The 19,553-nt window shown below is 47.4% G+C and overlaps 1 protein-coding gene across 4 annotated transcripts in view; it reads left to right on the top strand.

Moving 5' to 3' along the window:
* SGMS1 (sphingomyelin synthase 1) overlaps positions 1-19,553 on the top strand; it is a 415,891-nt gene that overhangs the window by 350,013 nt on the left and 46,325 nt on the right. For all 4 annotated transcript variants that reach the window (XM_075348726.1, XM_075348727.1, XM_075348728.1 and 1 more), the window contains 2 exons: positions 2,320-3,133; positions 7,844-7,961. In XM_075348726.1, the coding sequence (XP_075204841.1) occupies positions 2,508-3,133; positions 7,844-7,961 (744 nt within the window). In that variant the 5' untranslated portion in view covers positions 2,320-2,507. The remainder of the gene's footprint in view (positions 1-2,319; positions 3,134-7,843; positions 7,962-19,553) is intronic.

Raw genomic sequence — 19,553 nt, 5'->3', positions numbered from 1 at the left:
TGTGAGATATGTTTGCTCCATTAGCAGCATTATATTGGGCCAATAACCAACCCAGTTAGCCTGTAATATTAAACTGAGCTCATGGACATGAGGTTCGTGGATCGGGACAAAAGAGCAGTCGAAGATTAAATTATTTAATCTCCTTAAGGGCACATTATATAATACAAAATGTACAAGAAGAATTTACAAATATATATTGGTCAGAAATGCAGATATACAGATGAATCAGTTACCTTGTTCCTTATGATTAGGCCTAGTACTGTCTCTGCACAGGGGAGGCGCTGTGCAGGCACTGGTTTCCTTGGTTCTCCCCATACGTTTACTGGACGTGACCTCTCTGAAAAGAACACCTTCTAAAATGTCTGCTTCGGTTTTATAAACCCATGTACTGTCCACCTGGGGACCTATGACAGGGCTGGACATGGGTGAGCCTTCAGGTTCCAGAAAATTGAGATGACAGCTTTCCTCATATCTCGGCCTCTGACCAACCCACGCGGAAGATATTACCATCATGTTCCTTGTTATGATTTGATCTATCCGTAGCTAGAAATCATGAATTGCCTATTATTTTCTGTCAGCTAGTTATTAATTATGGGCTGATATGCACATCCCACAAGGCAATATATGCCTGCCATATTTGTGGGAGCTATGCATAACCTAACTTTATAATTTTAACCTCAAAAGCAGGCTGACTGGAAAGTCCACTATGAAGCTCCACTGAAGCCAGCACTTGCCCTCCCACTTCCCTAGCTGAATTACTTTTATCACCAGGGGGTCTGCTAAGGTCAGGTCTGCTTCCTTCCTCTGTCACCTCCTATTTGGTTCCCAGATCTTTGTAATGGATTTCTATCATGTCTTGGGGACTTTTTTTTTCTTGCTGCAGGTCAGGATGTGTGTAAATATGAAGAAGTGAGCGTTGACTGCCATGTATGATATGCCATATTTCTCACACTCCCTCCTTTTTTGTATTTTTTTTTTCATTATATCACTGTATTTGGATTTTCAGATGTCACACTATCCTTGTATGATAAAAAAAATTATTGTGATATGTACCAACTTTGAGATTTGCAGGGGTATTCCCATCTTGGAGATTGGAAATACCCCTTTAAGTCCCCCATACATATTAGACCAATGTCTGTTGAATCTGCTGACCTCAAAAAGGGTTTGGTCTTCAGTCCAATGGTTATGGTGGCTCCTGATATTTCATTGTCAGGGGAGTTAAAGGCAACCTGTCACCGGATGTTTATAATACCTAACGGTTGATGCGAAGCAGACTGGTCGGATGTGCGCCGCCTCTTTCGGCCATATTAGTCCTCCTTCTGAAGCTAGTGTAGATGACTCATTCATCTACACTAGCCGACATTGAGGTCCCGTGCAGGCAAAAGAGGAGGCGCGGACCCAGACAATGGAGACGCCCATCCGACCAGTCTGCCCTGCACCGACAGGTGAGTATTATAAACATCCGGTGACAGGTTCTCTTTAAGATCTGGCATGTCAAGATTTCAGATTCTTTTCCTCTCCTGGAAATAAGCCGCCGTCGGTCACGTCTGGCAGTGGTTTTCAGATAAATAACATAGGAGCACTTGGCTGAACGAGATCTCCTGTATTTGAGTCGGCAGAGATAAAGGGCCATCATTTGGCCAACAGCTAACGTTCTTGGTAGGCTACATAAGTGTGCATGTGTAATTAGAAATATCCTTAGGCTACTTTCACACATCCGGTTTGAGCCCTGCGGCTCAATCCGGCTGTGAAAACTATGCAACGGATGCGGTGAAAACACCGCATCCTTTGCATCAGTTTTTACATGCGGCCGGTCCGGTTTTTTCCGGTTGCGGCATGCTACTGAGCATGCGCAGTGGAAAATACCGCATGCGGCGACCGGATGCGTTTTTTTTCCGCATCGCGCCGCATCCGGCCTCCATAGGGATGCATTGAAAATGCGCCGCAGCGGCGCGATGCGGTGTTTTTTGCCGGAGCAAAAAACGTTGCAGGGTACGTTCGATCCGGCCGCCGCATCGGCTAAATCTGCCGCATGCGGCAAAAACCGGACCGAACGCAAGCCCCTACGGCACAATGCGGCACTAATGTAAGTCAATGCAAAAAAAAACGCAATCGGCGTTACAAAAGCCGGTTGCGGTTTTTCTGCAGAACGCCGTATTGTGCCGCAGAGCAAAAATCCGGATGTGTGAAAGTACCCTTAGAAAATCATGAAAATGGAGGGTTATTTAAATATTTTCATTTTATTTTTCTTTATTAACCACAGTTTAACAATGTAGTCTCTGTAAATCTTGTGTCTGACTCTTCTGTCTTCTCTTGCAGTCGTCCATCAGCCCATCCTTCTATGCCTCCACACGCGGCCAGTCATGTGAAGTGCTCCCATAAGCAGACAAGATCCTCCGTTCTATAGATCTACAGCTGAGACAGGATGAGAAAGTTAAGAAAAGGACTCTTGCCGCTTTTCTACATTTCTAATTGGATTGTGTAGAACACAAAGCTGCAGTTAGAAAATGAAGGAAGTAATGTACTGGTCGCCCAAAGAGGTTGCTGACTGGTTATCAAAGCGCGGTCTACAGGAATACTCCGAGACCTTTAAGTCCCTCAACGGCCAAGGATTGCTCAGGTTAACTGAAGATGATTTCAGAAAGCCCCCCTTGTCACGTGTATCATCTGATAATGGACGGCAGTTGCTGGAGATGATAGAGACGCTGAAAATAGAGAACCACATAGAGGAACATAAGAATGGACATGCAAACGGACATATTTGCATCAAAGATGAGATTAATTGCAACGATCGTAGTTTCACCAGCAAAGCCAAGAAGAATGGGATGCCAAATGGAGTCCGGAAAGAGATGATAAAAATTCCTATGCCGGAGGTGGATCGTTCCCAAGCCTTCCCCGATGAGTGGTGTAAAACCTTTGTAGCCTTTCTCTATGCACTTTGCTGTTTTATCTTTACCACCGTGATGATCTCTGTTGTCCATGAACGTGTACCTCCCAAGACCGAGGAAGGACCGCTCCCGGATGTGTTCTTTGATCATTTTGACCGGGTAGCTTGGGCTTTCTCCATATGTGAAATCAATGGGATGATTTTAGTGGCACTGTGGATCCTGCAGTGGTTATTTCTGAAGTACAAGTGAGTACAAAGTTACAGACCTAAACCAATTAGAATATTCCTTGGAGAATTTTTGCTTTACCCCTTGTTTATTTAGAACACACATACAGGTATTTCATCTTTATTGGTTTCACCATCTACTTGGGACCAATGTTTGAATCAATGACTAATATCACAAATGTACAGGCCCCATTTCACTTCCCTATCAGGAGGCTACAGCACTGATAACTGCATGGCAGCGGTCTTAGGGCCGTTTCACACATCCAGCTCTTCGCCCGATTGGCGGATCCGGCCCACTCCAGTACAGTGTGATACAGTACAATGGCAGCGCGGCAACTTCCGGGTCACATGGTAGCATGTGCCCGGAGCTTGTCGCGCTGCCAATGAACTGTATCACACTACTGGAGTGTGCCGCATCCGCCAATCCAGCGAAAAGCCGGATGTGTGAAACGGCCCTTATCCATTAATCACAAATGTGGAAGTCTACAGCATCGGGTAACTATGTATTTCCCAATCTTATTGGCAATGAGATGCCTAGTTTAAAAAAAAAAAAAAAAAATTAAAGACAAATCATCTTTTACAAATTAACAAAATATTTATGCTTCTTTATGTGAAGGCAACAAAACCCCATAGAACATAAAGTACAATATAAACTACCTTCTTAAAAGAAAAAATATATAAATAAATGGAAAATAAAAAAAAAAATATATATATATATATATATATATATATATATATATATATATATATATATATATATATATATATATATATATATATATATATATATATATATATATATATATATATATATATACCGTGTTTTTCCAAAAATAAGACAGTCTTTTATACTTTTTTTGCCCCTTAAAAAAGCGCTGGGGCTTATTTTTGGAGTACGTCTTATTCTTTGAGAAGCATGCTTGGTGGTAAGTTTACCCCCCACAAAAGAGCAGACCCACCCTCCTTCCCAGGCAGGCCCTCACAGCAGGTATGCTTCCCTGCTTCTGGCTGACACACTTGCATACATCTGAACACACACACACACACACACACACACACACTCACACTCTCTAGTCACTCACTGCCTCCGGCCACAGGGAAAGATGGGATTAAGTTACGCATCGTAGGTCCTGTAAGTATTCTATCTGCAGCTGCAGGTCCTTGCGTTCCCCCGCACTGCGTCTCAGGATTCTGCCGGCCAGAAGAAATCTCTATCGCTGGATGTGGTGAGTGTGTGTGTGTGTGTGTGTGTGTGTGTGTGTGTTTTGATGGGTGATTGTGTGTGGGTGTGCAATCCATTTAACCCCTTAACGACCCATGACGTACTGTGTACGTCATGGATCATGTGCGGTTGATCCCCGCCCCCTGCCGTGGGCAGGCGGCGGCGGTCCGCGCACATATCAGCTGTTTTCCACAGCTAAGATATGTGCCTGCTAGTCGCGGGTGGAATCTCTTCCATCCACGACTATTAACTCCTTACATTTCGCTGCCAAAATCTGGCAGCGAGATGTATATGCGTGCCGCCATTATTCTGACTTACCCCGCACCCATCGGAAGTCACGTGACATGATCACGTGACTTCCGGTGATTGCCATGGTGACACAGGGTCATGTGATGACGCCTGTAGCTAACATTAGTTATTTACTCAATGCCGGAATACAGCCGGCATTGAAAGTAAAGCCGCATATCTGCAGATATTAGTTCTGTAGCTGTGATCAGCAGGTGGGGCAGAGCGATCAGATTGTTGATCGCTATAGCACCCTAGGGGGACTAGTAAAATAAAAAAAAGTTAAAAGAAAAGTTTTTAAAAAAAAAAAAATTTAAAAACCTAAAAGTTCATATCACCCCCCTTTCACCCCATTGAATATTAAAGGGTTAAAAAAATAAATATACACATATTTGGTATCGCCGTGTTCAGAAATGCCCGATGTATCAAAATATAAAATCAATTAATCTGATCAGTAAACGGTGTAGCGGCAAAAAAATCCAAACGGCAAAATTACGTTTTCTGGTCGCCGCAAGTTTTTCGCAAAACGCAATAACAGGCGATCAAAATGTAGCATCTGTGCAAAAATGGTACTAATAGAAATGTCAGCTCGAGACACAAAAAATAAGTCATCACTGAGCCATAGATCCCAAAAAATGAGACTACTACGGGTTTCAGAAAATGGCGCAAAACGTGTGCCACTTTTATTGGACAAACTTGAGGATTTTTTTTTTAACCCCTTAGATACAAGTAAACCTATACATGTTTGCTGTCTACAAACTCGCACAGAACTGAGGCATCACACTGACACATCAGTTTTACCATATAGTGAACACAACATCCCAAAAACTATTGTGCGATCACACTTTTTTTTGCAATTTTTCAGCACTCGGATTTTTTTTGCCGTCTTCCAGTACACTATATGGTAAAACTTATGGTTCCATTTAAAACTACATCTCGCCCCGCAAAAAACAAGCCCTCATATGGCAAGATTGACGGAAAAATAAAAAAGTTACGGCTTTCGGAACAAAGAGGGAATAAAAAAAAAAGGAAAAACGCAGAATGCCCGGGGGCTGAAGGGGTTAAGCCTTGCTCCGAAAATGCTGAAAATCTCTGCTAGGGCTTATTTTTGGGGAGGTCTTATTTTTGGAAAAACACGGTAATAATGTGTTCTGTGAATATAATATAGGAAAAATTTAAAAACCTTACATTTCGCTTGATTTCAGTTGTAACTGAAATAAAAGTGCCCTCGTTCTGGCAGTTAGTGAGGATCCCAGGGGATGGACCCCCAACGACCTTAGTTATCGCCTAAACCTGTGATCACGTTTAACTGGTGTACCCCTTTAATAGTAATAGCAGAATTGTCGGTCTTGGTCACAAGATCACTTCTCTTCCACAGTCCGATTCATGGGGCTCTATTATAATATTAGAGCCGTTTGGTTTTGGATTCTTGATGACCTATGTGTACTGTTTTGATGAGGCATGTCCTCAAAGGTCAAATACCTCTGCGGAGCATCTGATGCCAAATTTGATATTTGCTGCCATTTAATTTGCTTATTAGAGCCAATAATGGAAACATTATGCAGATTACTGCAGCTTTACTTTATTAATATATCATTTAAAAAGAGCACGCCCAGTTGTCTGTCTCACGGGTATGGAAGCGACATTAGCGGGTGGTTCTATCCCATTAGGGAGTCGTATAAACCTCCACCGGCTGTGTACAGCTCATCAGGCATCTCGTGTTCCTGTGGAACGAGGCTAATTTAAAAACTGGGTGAGCAGGTCCGAGGGGACTAATGGCCGCACGGCTATACTGAGGCATTGTAGACATTAGTCACAGGCAATCAAGGGACAATCCTACACTATTAATAAGAACGTCTGCTGGGTATCCTCATCTGTGTACGTGCCGCAGCTTGTGATGGAAGTTGTTTCCAAAGGGCTGTCCAAATCCCAAGTATCCGGTTTGTCAGTTAGATGAAAATGAGATCTATACAAGTGGATAGTAATGTAATAATATATATATAATGACCTGAGCGACCAGAATTACATGCTGAGACCAGCCATGATGGAGACCTATAGTGGCCCGCACTCCAGGCCCAATCCTTCCTTTTTGTATAGTAGCACACGGATGTGTAAATCTAACCTAAGGATGTGTTCCCATTCTCCGACATGGACTTTGGGAGTGCTGCCTGACGTATACCTCTGAAGATCGTTCTTTCATCTACCATTGGGTTAACCTAAGATTCGCTGGGCACACACTGCATAGGTTTTTCTGATGTAAATGGCAAATGTTGGGCGCCTAGTTCATTCAGTCCAATTTATTTTTCATTCTGATGTATTGGTGAGGCCATCTGTGTACATTTTTTAGTGGTATGGAGATATTCCTCTAGTCCAACACTGAATAATCCACAAACTTGGCTCTTCTGACAATTATAGGACTGCATGATAATGTTTAATTTCTCATGATTAGAGCCAAAAGATTGAGAACTAGTTAACAATATGATAGAAAATTCAGTAAAATATATTTGTCTTCATGACATATAATACACTTTTACATTTAATAATCCAGCATGCCAGAGCATAAGCATTTTCCTTTATAAACAAATTATCTGTTTTCGGATAGGTCCCCTGTATCAGATTGGTGAGAGTCAGCGGTTACCTGTTCTGGATATGATGTGGAGAGTTGGCGCTATACCGCTTCGTACGCTATTTAGAAGATCTGCAGGACTTGGCCACCAATTCCTACCCTGTATATTGGCTGTAGCCAGTCACAACCAGAGTAGATATTAACTGATAGATGTGGGTGCCAAGGCATTAGGGCCCCATGCATGTCAGTCTTGGGATCAGCCGGCATTAGACTATCAATGGGTTTGGCCAACGGTCTAATGTGTATTGTGGTGCAGCCGACTGATGGTCTGGAGAGCGGTCGAATTCAGATGTCTGATCTGAGTGCCGATTGCATCCTTCTTCCAGGGATAAGCTATTGACCAATGTCAGTCGGTGGCCTTCTCATGGAGTACACTGCTGCACTCGGCCTAACGAGTGATCCTACGTATGGGAGAAATGGCTGAGATGCCTTTCCACCTAACAATCAGCAACGTGTATGGCTGCCCTTAAACCCCCACCAATCTGATATTGATCACATATCATGAGAATAGGTCATAAATATGTTTGTCCCAATTGACCATTTTAATGTCTCCTTTTTGGAATAAAATGTTTTAATTACTTTTTTTTCCCCTATGTAGGTCCATTGTTTGCCGGCGCTTTTTTTGTATAGTTGGGACGCTCTACTTGTACCGTTGTATAACGATGTACATTACTACACTGCCAGTTCCTGGCATGCATTTTAATTGTTCTCCAAAGGTAAGTGTTATCTCCCAAAAAATCTCACATGGTTTATAGCAATCCCAAATGTTACAAAAGGTTATATTTTCTATAGAGTTCAGTATTCTGGTTTCACTGTTGATGGATCTCCAGTGTGGGTATGGGGGCAGAATGAGCATATTAACAAATCCGTAAGAGCTGCTCTACTTGGCGAGCATTGGACGCCCATTCATTTGACTCAATCTATATTCTCAACAACTTTAATTAAAAAATTGCTCCTCATCTAATGGGAAAGCACCCGGTCTTACTGGACTGATGCTTAGCATGCACTTCTGTTGGCACACCGACCTGTGTGATGGACATGACGGAGATCTGCTCTGAAATCTAGATGAAGGAAGTGTTGGCGATCTTTGCAGGATATGAGTAATACATTATAGAGCAACTTTACATGTAAAGCTCCTTTCATACCTGCTGCTTCTTGTAGCTGAAGTCCAGAACTTGTAGAAGGAGCTGCTACTATCATTCACAAGATGGGGGTTATCTGAAGTGGAGACAGAAGATTGTAGGTAGTGATCATTGATGTAGATGCCACTAAGTAATCCTATTGACTGATCGCCTTATCTCTCCAGCTTCTATGTAATTGATTTAGATTGCATTTACCTGAGCAGGAAATGAGTTTCAAGTTTAGTGTCCTGTGAAGGACAGCTGAAAGTATAAGGTTTATGTTAATTGGTTTCTGTGGCTGTACAGGGTTAAGGTACCTTCACACTAAAGGTACCGTCACACTAAGCAACATTGCTAGCGATGTTGCTGTGTGTGACATCCAGCAACAACCTGGCCCCTGCTGTGAGGTCGTTGGTTGTTGCTGAATGTCCTGGACCATTTTTTAGTTGTTGCTCTCCTGCTGTGAAGCACAGATCGCTGTGTGTGACAGCGAGAGAGCAACAACTGAATGTGCAGGCAGCAGGCAGGCGGCTTCTGCGTACGCTGGTAACCAATGTAAATATCAGGTAACCAAGAAACCCTTTTCTTGGTTACCCGATATTTACCTTCGTTACCAGCGTCCGCTGCTCTCAGCTGTCAGTGCCGGCTCCCTGCACATGTAGCTGGAGTACACATCGGGTAACTAATCCGATGTGTACTGTGGCTAGGAATGCAGGGAGCCGGCACTGGCAGTGTGAGAGCGGCGGACGCTGGTAACAAAGGTAAATATTGGGTAACCAAGGGAAGGGCTTCTTGGTTACCCGATGTTTACCGTGGTTACCAGCGTCCGCAGAAGCCGGCTCACTGCTGCCTGCACACGTAGCAGAGTACACATCGGGTAATTAACCCGATGTGTACTGTGGCTAGGTGTGCAGGGAGCCAGCGCTAAGCGGTGTGCGCTGGTAACCAAGGTAAATATCCAGTTGGTTACCCGATATTTACCTTAGTTACCAAGCGCAGCATGCTTCCATGTGTAGCGACGCTCCAGCGATCCCTGCCAGGTCAGGTTGCTTGTTGGATCGCTGGAGCGTCGCTTAGTGTGACATCTCACCAGCGACCTCCTAGCAACTTACCAGCGATCCCTATCAGGTTGTATCGTTGTTGGGATCGCTGGTAAGTTGTTTAGTGTGACTGGGCCTTTAAAAGCAATTTTCAGGACTTAAGGCCCCCATACGCATTAGACTAATGTTGACTGAGCTCATCTATATTGATGAGTTTGGAAGATGTAGTAACTGTAAGGGGGTAGATGATATCGATGAGTATGGTCAACTCTGGCCTGAGGTGTAACCATTGATAACCTATTCTTATGATCAGGTCATTAATGTCAGGTGTAATGTGTATACGCCAACTGATCAGCTCTTTGGAGCTTCCATTGCGTCGGGGTGGGCACAGTGTAAAGAGCCAAAATAGCACCGCTCCGTGCATTGTGTAGTGAACGTTCCCTGGTGATGATCAGCTCCTATTGAAATGGTTGAATGGTTGCACAGAATTGCCGGATGATTGTGCTCAATCTAGGTTACACTAATGTAATCTGATCCAGCGATGGCTGAAAGAGTCCAACATGACATCAGTCTTATGGCAGTCGATCATTCTTACATACCGGTAATTTTGAAGATGACCTGTTTACCCCCAGTAAAATAGAAAAGGCCTATACTCACCTCTGCGACCGGCGCAGTTCTAGTGATGTCTGTGCTCGCGTACCCAGGGCTCACGTCACATCATGCGAACCCCATGTCCAATTAGCGGCAGCTTCCTTCCCCCCCACCTTCAGACAAATGAATCAACAGTCCAGTTAGTGGCGGCTGCAGCGCTCACTTCCTGTTGTTTGCTCCTGTGTCTTAAGGCTGGGAGAAGGAGCTGCAGCTGATTGGACACAGGGTTCGCATGATGTGACGTGAGTCTCGTAGAGGTGAGTATACGCTTTATTTTACCAGGGGAGGGGGGGGGGGAACACGTGGAGTCAGAAAGGGTTATCCTAGTAGTGGACAATCCCTCTTAAGTAAATGTTTAGGTTTAAACTGTCCAACCAGTGTGTGCAATAATGGTGCCTTTCCTTCCAAGCAGAGGACGTCCCATCTGAAGTGGCTATTGATACTTTGCTATGGGCAGAGTTTATAGAACATGTGATATTGACGAGTGGAATGCGATAAAACAATTGCATTCCACTCGGACCAATGTTACTCTATGGGGCCTCTTCCATGAGCGATCTTTTTTTCTTTTTTTTTTTTCTCAGCCCTAATTGGGCTGAGAAAACAATCGCAGCATGCTGCTGGTGGAAGCCGAATTGTTTTCTCTCACACCCATACAAGTCTACGGGAGAGAAACCTCGCACTGCACTTGCATTAGACCGGAATACAGTGCGATATACGCTTAATCTGAAAATGGAGGAGATGGTCCCTCCCTCTCCTCCGCAGCGCCCGCCCCCTCCTCCACGGCTGTGCTGTGACCGCAGGATCGCACCACAGTGGCATGACGCTCCAGCAGAGTGAGCGCCGAGTGTCATGCGATGCACTCTTGTGGCCCCAGCCTTAGTCAAGTCTTCTATTTCTCTGAGGCTAACATGGACTAGTCAACAGGACTAAACGACCACTGATCAGCCGATATTTTGTGGTTGGTTAATGGCCTGTAGTAAAGGAAGACTGCTGTAAATGATTCACATTGAATGATCCATAATAGTCTCCAGTGTGCATAGATGGCCATTGTTCTCAGCAGCGCGAGTCTCTTTAAACGGGATGATGTGCTGTCGAGAATGATGATCTTATGAGCAGAACAAAAGATCATTTCACCCAATGAACAAGAGTGTTGCCTGTTGGAGGGACTGGCAGCCTGCTTACAATGATAGATTAATGTGTAATGGGCATTCTTATAATGGTCCTCAGTAAATGTTCCTTAGGATCCCCCAGTCCAGCGCTGATTTCCTACAGTAACGTCTTGCTCTGTATCAAAGGTTATTATTTACTTGTAGGTTAATAAACTCCATGGTTACATCAAATGAATGAAGATCTATCTGGCTGAAATCCCAGCCATCAGCTGTCCGTCTCATTGAAAACCCAATCATTTCACTCTTGGCTGACATGTCCGGCGGCTCTTGGCATGTGACTGCTTGGCTGATATTCCACGCTCTGTCCTGCTCATATTTACTAAGAAGATAAATAGGAAATTAAAGCTTAAATAATCGGCCTCTTTCTATCACGCACAGCTGGATGGCACTGGTAGAATTGCGTCTTAAAGAAATCTTGGCTTTTTTTTTTTATTTTCAAGCTGTTACGTCTGTTTCTTAATTGCACATAAAATGCAGTACAATATGCGGCCTTAGCCTGACATTATACAGAATGAGTAGAGAGCGACGGGCTTGTTAAATTGAAGGATTAGCATGCACGGTGTTGGCGTAATCCAGCATGAGTTTATTAGGAGAGTGATGACGAGTCTACAAGACGCTGATGTGTATGGTAATGGATTCAGTCTGTAGCGCGGGCTCTGCGTGCTAATCATTGTCACCTTTCTCTATAGCTTCTCACTGGTATCCGCTGATCGGTGTGTAATTATGATTGTATGCAAGTTAAAGAGACGGAAGAGGCATTATACACGGCTGATGTAGACAGGTCTATCTGACGTCCGGACAGCGGTCTGACTGTATGGCCACCTTCGCTCAGTCCCAGGACAGACTCTGACCTAGTTATGCTATGAATTGGTGATTGCTGTTGTAGAGGACATCCCTCAGAGTTACTATTGAGCTCAGGATAGCTACAGACCGCGCTGACCCTCAGATCAATAATCCATTTCCCAGCCTTACAATTGATCAGCAGAGTCATTTTAGTCAACGATTGTAGCCAAGCTGATCATACATTGTACTGTTACGGCTCGGCTACCTATTAACACAAGCTGTGATAATCCAATTATGTACTTGGGTCATCAATCTAGAAGCTATAGAAGCTACGTGATTTGCTTCTACGCCCTTTTAATGTATTTATAGAAAAAAAAATTCTATTTTGAGATGTCCTTGTCTTATTTTATGCATATCTGTGTGTGTGTATGTATGTATGTATGTATGTATGTATGTATGTATGTGTGTGTATGTGTATATATACATATCTATATTACAAATTTCTTTGTCGCTCCATTGGGAGACCCAGACAATTGGGTGTATAGCTTCTGCCTCCGGAGGCCACACAAAGTATTACACTTTAAAAAGTGTAACCCCTTCCCTCTGCTATACACCCTCCCGTGCATCACGGGCTCCTCAGTTTTATGCTTTGTGTGGAAGGAGGCACACATTCACGCAAGCTCCACGTTTTAGTCAGCAGCAGCTGCTGATTGTATCGGATGGAAGAAAAGAGGGCCCATAACAGGGCCCCCAGCATGCTCCCTTCTCACCCCACTCTGAGTCGGTGGTGCTGTTAAGGTTGAGGTACCCATTGCGGGTACAAAGGCTGGAGCCACATGCTGTTTTCCTTCCCCATCCCTTAGGGGCTCTGGGAGAAGTGGGATCCTATCCGGTCATCCAGACACTGGGACCGGTCTCCCTCCGCAGCCCCTGGGGGAATCTGCCGGACAGGAGACGGAGTATCGTCAGGGACATGGCCCTGCATCCACAGGTACTCTGTGTCCCCGTTGGGACGGCGCATAAAGCACCTTGGGCCCAGACGCTGCAGCGACTGCGGCGTGGGTATGGGTCCGGGACTACCGCGCCGACCGTGCACTGCCGGCCGGCCGCGGTTTTAACTTTAGTCCCCGGCTTTTGCGGCCTAGTATGGGATTCTCCCGCCCCCAGGCCTGCCAGTCAGGGAAAAGGGCGGGACGGTCGGTATGACGCCGACAGTGGGGGCTGGAGTACACTGAGCTGTCCTCCGCCCCCCTCACTACTCACGCTGGGGCACCAGATTCCCGCACTTTTTGTGACTACGCCCACGCCTCCCTCCTCCTCAGAGAACGCCGTCAGCCATGTTTTCAGCAACTTCTGGCTGCAGCTGAGGGAGACCCGGGGCAGGGAATCTGGTGGCCACAAGCCACATCCGCAGCCCCTGGGGGAATCTGCCGGACAGGAGACGGAGTATCGTCAGGGACATGGCCCTGCGTCTACAGGTACTCTGTGTCCCCGTTGGGACGGTGCATGAAGCACCTTGGCCTCAGACGCAGCTGCGACTGCGGTGTGGATTTTTTGTCTGGGACTACCGCGCCGACCGTGCCTGTTTGCCGGCCGCGGTTTTTACTTTAGTCCCCGGCTTTTGCGGCCTAGTGTGTTAAACTCCCGCCCCTGAGCCTGCCAGTCAGGGAGAAAGGCGGGATGGTCGGTATGATGCCGACAGTGAGGGCTGGAGCGCACCTCGCTGTCCTCCGCCCCCCCTCACTGATCACTATAGGCCACCAGATTCCCGCACTTTTGTGACTACAGGGACAGAGCCCTGCATCATAAGGTACTCTGTGTCCCCTGAGGGACGGTGCATGCAGCATCTGTGTTACAAACGCCGCAGCGGTTGCTGACTGGTTTGTGAGACTGGGACTACCGCGCCGACCGCGCCATGTTTGCCGGCCGCGTTTTTAAATTTAGTCCCCGGCTCTTACGGCCTAGTGCCATATACTCCCGTTCTCGGGCCTGCCAGTCAGGGGTAACGACGGGATGGCCGACTGGACGTCGGCAGGGAGGGCTGGAGCATACGTTGGTATCCTCCTTCCCCCTCACTGAGCACTGGGGGGCACCAGTTTTTCAGGTGCTGTCCCCCCCTTGGTGCCGCAGTGTATATATATATATATATATATATATAATTAATATATATATATATATATATATATATATATATATATATATATATATATATATATATATATATATATATATATATATATATATATATATATATATATATATATATATATATATATATATATATATATATATATATATATATATATATATATATATATATATATATATATATATATATATATATATATATATATATATATATATATATATATATATATATATATATATATATATATATATATATATATAATGTGTGTGTGTGTATGCATATGCATGCATGCACTGGCTTATTTTACAACCGGTACCTCTTGTGCGGCTATATTACAGGCACCGCACAGATGACAGCGACAGAGTTTGCATGATGGAATCAGCAAATCTCTGAATAGCTTTCACATTCCAGGACTCAGTCTCTGGACAGAGGGTCTGCTAAGATACTGGAAGCCTTGCAGTCCAGACCGATAACACAGGGCCAGGGAGCGGTGAGTTCATCGCTCCCGGGTCCCTCTGGGTCGGTACAACATCCTGGGGTAACACCCAGATCCCAGAACTCCGTCACGGACCGCGGCCTATGATAGGCTAAGCGGGCCCACTGGGAACCTTCCCCGAATTCATCAGGAGTGCGTGTTTTCGATCACTCTAACTCCAGAGGGGCCGTCCAGTAGCACAGAACTTGACGGACAAGCGCTTACTAAGCGCCTTATTGACACGCGTTACCCTTTTCCCCCCTGTCGGGCTTAAGGGTTGGGCTCAGTGTCACAGGGTGGATCCTCCAGTCTCTAGGCTGGCGGCTAGATCCGTAGTATTAGGGGCAGATGTCCATCTCTCACGAGTGCCACTGACAGGCAAATAACGCTTATGATGAAATCCATCTATGAAGCCATAGTCGCATCTTTTGCTCCAGCCTTCGCAGCCGTGAGGGCACTCCAAGCTATCTCAGCTTCTCTGGCTGAGATTATTTCGGTTGCACATACATCTGCCACGCAGGTTGTGTCCTTCACTTCTCAGGCGTAGGTTTTTTCGTTCTACGCCATGAACGCCGTTCCTGGACTCTGCGAGCCGTACAGCGGTAGCATCAACCAATTCAGTGGCAGTCTGCAGGGCCATGTGGCTACGTGACGGGAAGGCAGGCTCTGCTTCCGAGAAGTTCTTAACCGGTTTGCCATTTTCTGGCGACCGTTTGTTTGGCGAGCAATTGGATGAAGTTACTAGACAGTCTCGTCCTTGCCCCAGTCCAAGACCGATGGGTGAGAGACATTCTGTCTCACGGTTACAGGATACAGCTCTGCTCTCGTCCTCAGACTCGTTTCTTCAGAACATCTCCGCCCCCCGAGTGAGCCGATGCACTTTTTCAGGCGGTGAACACTCCGAAGCCTCGATGTCACAAGGAGACTTCCTAGCATCAATTGACATCAAGGATGCTTATCTCCATGTGCCGATCGCACCCGAGCTTCAACGTCTTCTGCGTTTCGCCATCAGGGACGAACACTTTCAGTTCGTGGCACTGCCATTCGGCCTGGCGACAGCCCCACGGGTCTTCACCAAGGTCATGGCAGCAGTGGTGGCGGTCCTACAGGGCCACTCGGTGATCGCTTACCTAGACGATCCTCTAGTCAAGACACCCTCCTGGGTGGCATGTCAACACAACCTGACCATTGCTCTGGAGACTCTCCAGGGGTTCGGGTGGATCATCAAAATTCCAAGGTCAAAACTGACACCGACCCAATCACTGACTTTTTCTCTAGTCCCTTCCACGACAGCATAGGAGGTTGTCTCTCCACGCCCTAATTGGGACAGGAAGTTCAAGAGGTTTAAAAGGACCCTCCCACCTCCCATAGCCAGTGTCTTTCCTGTCCCCATGGGGCATGGAGAGGTTTTGTTTTTTCTCCTATGCTGTGGTGGCCGGCGAACTGCAGTATATTTTTTTTTTTCCCCCCTATTACCTTCAGCCGGACGGCATCGGTCGGGCCTTCACCGCTCCTCCCTTGCTGTTCCCTCACGCTGTGGGGGACCGCTGCTCCAGCCTTCCGGATCCTCCTGAGGGGTGATGCAGGCTGTTGAGCTCCCCGGCCGGCGTCCTCCCTGAGCCGCCGGCCGCCTCCCGCATGCACGCTGCCGGAGCGATCCGGAAGTGCTCCCGGAGGCGGGACTTCTGGTCTTGCGGACTTCCGGTCGAGCGCTTCCGGTTTGCGGAGGCAGCGTGGAGGCACGCCGACTGCGACTCGACCTGCCCAGGACCGGATGCGGGAGGCGGGGAAACGTGCACCGTCACTGGGGAGGCAGGCCCTTGTCCATAAGGGCTGCCACGAAGACATCAGATCATGGTAAGACCGTGCTCCCTGTCATGTCTTCCGCTGCAGCTGCCTCTGCAGAACCCAGTGTGCCCCCTGCTACTGTGAGTATGGAGGGGACTCGGACATAGGTCTCATCAGTGATTATGGCTCTCTGCTCTGTGTTTTCTAGGAGGACAAGGCCACCAAGAAAACTGACAGAAATGAGAAATCAGAGAAGCCTGAGAAGTCAGAAAAAACTGACAAGTCCGATAAGCCTGATAGACCTGACAGAGTGGACAAAATTAAAAAATGTCCCATCTGTATAAAGAAGCTCCCTGCAGTATGGGATAAAAAGCTTTGCCAGCAATGTACGGACCAGGTTATTAGGGCCGAACAACCATCTCTGATAGATGAGTTGCGGTCCATGATGAAACAGGAGATTAGGGCCTCACTGGCTTCTCTCCCTGTGCCTGGCCCTGTTCCTGGCCCTGTGCCTGGCCCTGTGCCTGGCCCTGTTCCTGGCCCTGCTCCTGGCCCTGCTCCTGGCCCTGCTACTGGACCCTCTCCTCCAAAAAAGAGGAGACTCCAGTCGACCCCTTCTGATCAGGAGGACGCTGATTCCACCTCTGAGGGTCCTGATGAAGGATTTCCATCTGGGGGGTCTGACCAGTCCTTTCTTTTTCACTCAGAAGAGTTGGGGGATCTTATTGAGGCAGTTCGGAGCACTATGGGTTTAGAGGAAGTGCAGTCTCTTCCTTCAATCCAGGACGAAATGTTTGCTGGCCTGAAGTCAGTCAAACAGTTGGGATTCCCAGTTCATGCCAATATATTGGATATTGTTTCTCAGGAATGGGAATGTCCTGAGAGGCGGGTACGGAGTGACCTTAGACGCCGGTTTCCTCTGGAACCTTCGGGACTACATTGGGAGATCCCAAGAGTAGACGTTCAGGTGGCTAGGGTAGCGAAGCAAACGGCTCTTCCCTTTGAGGATACTTCCCAGCTGAAGGATCAAATGGATAGGAAGGTAGAGGGCCTGATGAAGCGGTCCTGGGAGGCATCGTCTTCCTCTATTCAAGCCAACATTGCCTCCACCTGCGTATCCAGGTCCCTAATTAGGTGGTTGGACCAGTTGGAGGCTCATATTTCCCAAGGGACCCCTAGGGAGGAATTACTGGAATCCCTTCCCTTGCTTAGGAAGGCTACCTGTTTTCTGGCAGATACCTCGGTGGAATCTGTCCGCCTGGCAGCCAGGACCTCGGTGCTTTCTAACTCTGCCCGACGTGCCCTCTGGCTTAAGGCCTGGAGTGGAGACTCCACCTCTAAAATGAGGCTTTGTTCCCTTCCTTTTAAAGGGGATTTGGTGTTTGGACCTGCCCTGGATGATATCCTGGACAAGGCGACTGATCGTAAGGCCTTGCCCGATCCTAGACCTACCAGGAAGCGGTCCTTTCGTCCCTCGATGCCTCAGGCCTCCCAGCCCAGAGGGAAAGGGAAGGCAGGCAGGTGGAGCTATCCCAAAGGTAGAGGGAGAAACATCCTCATCCCTCCACATCAGCAACGTCCTCAGCAGGACAAGCAGTGACTCGGCCCGGGTGGGGGGAAGACTCTCAGCGTTTCTTACCCAGTGGCAGTCCATAACCTCTTGCCAATGGGTTCTGAAGATCATCTCGGACGGTCTTCTCATAGAATTCCTTCCCCCCCTCTTCCGGGTCTCCGAGTCACTGCGCTGGCATCGCCGGGTTCACAGACTCTGTTGTACACAAAGATTTTAGAGTTAGTGCACTCGGGGGTCGTTTCCCCAGTCCCGAGTCGGGAAGAAGGGATAGGACACTACTCCCGTCTCTTCCTGGTCAAGAAGCCTTCCGGCGACGTCCGTATAATTATCAATTTAAAAAGTCTAAACCGTCAGGTCAGGTACCGGCGGTTCAAGATGGAGTCGGTGAGATCAGCTATTCCCCTGATAGGTCTACACCACCAGATGGCCTCTATCGATCTGAAAGATGCCTACTTCCATGTACCCGTCCATCCGGGACACAGACAATACCTCAGGTTTGCGGTGCTTCACGGGGAAGAAGTACTTCATTTCCAATTCAATGTACTTCCCTTCGGGATCTCCTCAGCTCCAAGGATCTTTTCCAAGATCATGGCAGAGGTGGTCGCCTTCATAAGATTGCAGGGTATCTGTCTAGTTCCGTATCTGGACGACTTTCTTCTCATGGCTCCGTCTGCTCCAACCCTCCGGAGCCATGTGGAGAGGTCTTTGGGAATCCTTCGGTCTCTGGGATGGATTCCCAATCTCAAAAAATCACAGTTAACCCCCTCCTCCACACGGCAGTTTCTCGGAGTGCTGCTGGACTCCGACAGACAGGCATCTTTTCTCCCAGAGGGCCACAGGATAGCTCTGTTATCCAAAATCTCGAAGCTCCGCAGGCAGGCTCGCCCAACGCTTCGAGCGGCTATGTCGGCCCTGGGTTCCATGACATCCTGCATCCCCTCGGTCAGGTGGGCTCAGGCCCATTCTCGGTGTCTCCAGGATCATATCCTGACACACTGGGACAGACTCCCGTCATCCCTAAACAGAAGGTTTCGCCTCTCGGAGTCCGTCTCCTCATCCCTTCTCTGGTGGCTGAGTCCCGCCAACCTGCAGGGGGGGGTTGCCTGGACTCAGAAACCCCTGGTTACACTGACCACAGATGCCAGCCTACGTGGATGGGGGGCAATGGTGGCAAATTCCCCATTTCAAGGGGTCTGGAGTCCTTACGTCAGCTCCCAATCCTCCAACTACCGGGAGCTCAGGGCAGTCAGGGAAGCCCTCCTTGCGGCTCAGGACCTCGTCCGGGACTCTCACGTCCTGGTATATTCAGACAATGTCACAACAGTGGCACATCTCCGCCATCAGGGCAGTACACGCTCAGGCGCCCTGAAGTCGGTATCCTCCCGAATCTTTCAATGGGCAGAACAATCTCTGCTCTCCCTTTCTGCGGTCCATCTGAAGGGCTCCCTCAATCTTCAGGCGGATTTCCTGAGTCGTCGGGATGTTCATCCAGGGGAATGGAGCCTGGATCAGGCAGTGTTCTGCTCTCTAGTGGCAAGGTGGGGTGCACCAGAGGTGGA

The sequence above is a fragment of the Anomaloglossus baeobatrachus genome, chromosome 5, assembly GCF_048569485.1.
Source record: "Anomaloglossus baeobatrachus isolate aAnoBae1 chromosome 5, aAnoBae1.hap1, whole genome shotgun sequence".
Lineage (NCBI taxonomy): Eukaryota > Metazoa > Chordata > Amphibia > Anura > Aromobatidae > Anomaloglossus > Anomaloglossus baeobatrachus.
Note: the sequence above shows the minus strand (reverse complement) of the source record. Positions and strands in the feature narration are given on the sequence as shown.